The 2,429-nt window shown below is 41.8% G+C and overlaps 1 protein-coding gene across 1 annotated transcript in view; it reads left to right on the top strand.

The window, feature by feature from the left end:
* Positions 1 to 2,228, top strand: part of cmtm6 (CKLF-like MARVEL transmembrane domain containing 6) — a 12,032-nt gene extending 9,804 nt beyond the window's left edge. Inside the window, exons 4-5 of the mRNA XM_015391670.1 lie at positions 397 to 495; positions 571 to 2,228. Of these exons, the coding sequence (XP_015247156.1) occupies positions 397 to 495; positions 571 to 747 (276 nt within the window). The 3' untranslated portion in view covers positions 748 to 2,228. The remainder of the gene's footprint in view (positions 1 to 396; positions 496 to 570) is intronic.
* The last annotated feature ends 201 nt before the right edge of the window (positions 2,229 to 2,429 follow it).

Raw genomic sequence — 2,429 nt, forward strand, 5'->3', positions numbered from 1 at the left:
AAGCCTATAGCAGCAGAACTATAGAGATAGATCAGGATAACCTGAGCCACTCTAACTAGAAGCTTTATCAAAAAGGAAAGTTTTAAGCCTATATTATGTTTTTCTGCAGCTCAAAGGAAAATTAAACAATATTTGTTGTTATTTCAATGTTTTATTTTTTAAAAAGTGGAAAAAAAACTGCAGATCTTTGTGCATTGAGACATAAAACCCAAAGATGGGAGCGTGGAGGATTCCTCTGCTGCTCTGCGTCTTTCAGGTCCATCATTGATCCAGGAACCCTGAGGCGGTCCCCTCTGGGTTTCCTGCCTATGGTTCCCGGTCCCTGCTGACCCAGTCGGGGTAGACTGGGTCCTCTTGGTTCCGGTTCTGTACCTGATGAACTCTTCTTTCCTGCAGGACTTCCTGTACACTTTGATCATTGCTGTGCTTTTCCTCATCTCCTCCATCGTGTTTGCATCCGATAACGGAGGAACGTCTGTGGAGAAAGCCTCCGTGGTGAGAATCCGTCCATCTCTCTCCGTCCATCACCCCCAACCCCCCGGTTTAACCCCCCCCTGTCTCCTCTGGCAGGCTTTTGGCTTCGTGGCGATGGTGCTGTTCTGCATTGACGTGGGCCTCTTCGTGAAGACCAGCGGTAACCCGTTTAGGAACAGCGAGGGCTCGCCCACCGCGAACGGCGGCCCAGCTCAACCAGAGGTGGAGAAACTGAACGGCGACGTCCCCGCAGAGTCCAACGGCGCGCAGTAGGCGCCCCCGTCTTCACCTTGTTGAATGTAGTGAAGCGTGACATCAGCTGCAGTCGATCCCGTTTTTTATTTCAGCCTTTGTTTCAACACCAGAGGGCGCTGTGCTCTAAAACCCTGTAGTTTCTGAGCACAGCGCCGCCGGTGATGCGTTTAAAAAAAAGAAATCTGAGACAGAAACCTTTTTTTTTTCTTTATTAAAATCACATTAGGAATCAAAGGACACTAAACCCATCAAACCACTAAACCTTTTTAATCCTTCACTGGGAACCAGACGTCTTACTGGTTCTCTTTCTGTCTGCTTTGCTTTTTTTAATATATTCACCGAAAACTGCCTTAAAATCATGATGATGTTTTAGAAACCTTTTCAGATCAGCAGGTTGTGCCATTTTCCTTCTTTTTTTTCTAGAAATATATCAAGCATGTATTTTCTGTAAAATGTCTTTTGTATATTTGTTCTTTTTTTCTTTTTAAATCTAAAGGATTTTTCTTTTTTTTAAATGAATCAGAACCACAAACTGTGCCTGAAATCAGAGGCGTGACCCGAATGGCGAAACGGTTCGGCTTTAAAAGAAGAGTCCGGTTTTCCTTCTGTGTCCAGCAGGCGGCGCTGCGGCGCATCCTGAGGGAAAAGCTGCAAAGCTTTTTAAACCTTTTCCTTCAGTCGGTCGTCTGTTAATCATGTCAGAGGTGGAAAAACGGTCGGTTGGTTTCCTGTTTTCCTCAGAATCTCTTTGTTTTCTCTCGGTTCTTCTGTTTTTATGCGCTTTGCTTCTCCTGGAGCCTCAGTTTGATGATGAAAAGCGATCGATGCTGTTACAGTTTTAATCTTCATGGTCCCTCGCCGGGATTTACCGGAACATTCGGTCCAGTCGGGTTAATGAGGGATTCTTACTTTGGAAAAGTGATCTAGAAATTCTTAAATAAAGTGTATTTACCTTTAATTTGAGTAGCTAAATTAGACAGGATTTTTACTCTTAAAATAAGACAATCTGATTGTTTTTTTTATTTTAAATCTAAATTGTCTTGTTCAATCGGCAAAATGTCTCTTTTATCTCCTCAAATGCACTTATTTTAAGAAAAAATGAGTTAGATTTTTTCCAGTGTAGAAACCAGACGGGTTTTTCTGTTTATATTCAGCCAGAAACGGTCCGGTTTTTATCAGCCGATCCTTATTGGTTTGTTTCTGCTCCTGTTTTATGGTTTTATGCCCAGAAATTCGGTCGGACTGCAAGTCAGAGAGGAGAGAACTTTTAGGACTTTGGTGCTGCAGATTTCAAACTGAAGATCATTCCAATGAGGCTTTAATCTGAACTTTTATTGACCTTTTGTTTTTGTGATAATCATGAACCTGTAAAAAAGCTTAATCTTAAATGTTTTCTGTCTCTGACCATCATTCAGGACCAAATGTGTCGGTTCCACGCTGAAGGTTTCGCTCTGAAGGTCTTTATGTCCTGCTTTTATTTTAATAAACATTTTTGACTTTATGTCTTTGCTCCGTCTCATCTTTCCTTCGTTTTAAATGTCTCCCTGTTGTTTCTTTTCTTTAAAGCCAACAGAATCGTTCCAGGAACCAGAGCTATGGCAGGCTGTTTCGACATTTAATAGCATAACTGAATTTGTAATACAGATGTCCCTAATTGCATTTCTTCCTACCTAACATCAACATTTCAGATCTCTAAAATA

This window comes from Cyprinodon variegatus, unplaced genomic scaffold (assembly GCF_000732505.1).
Source record: "Cyprinodon variegatus isolate N-32 unplaced genomic scaffold, C_variegatus-1.0 Scaffold554, whole genome shotgun sequence".
NCBI lineage: Eukaryota > Metazoa > Chordata > Actinopteri > Cyprinodontiformes > Cyprinodontidae > Cyprinodon > Cyprinodon variegatus.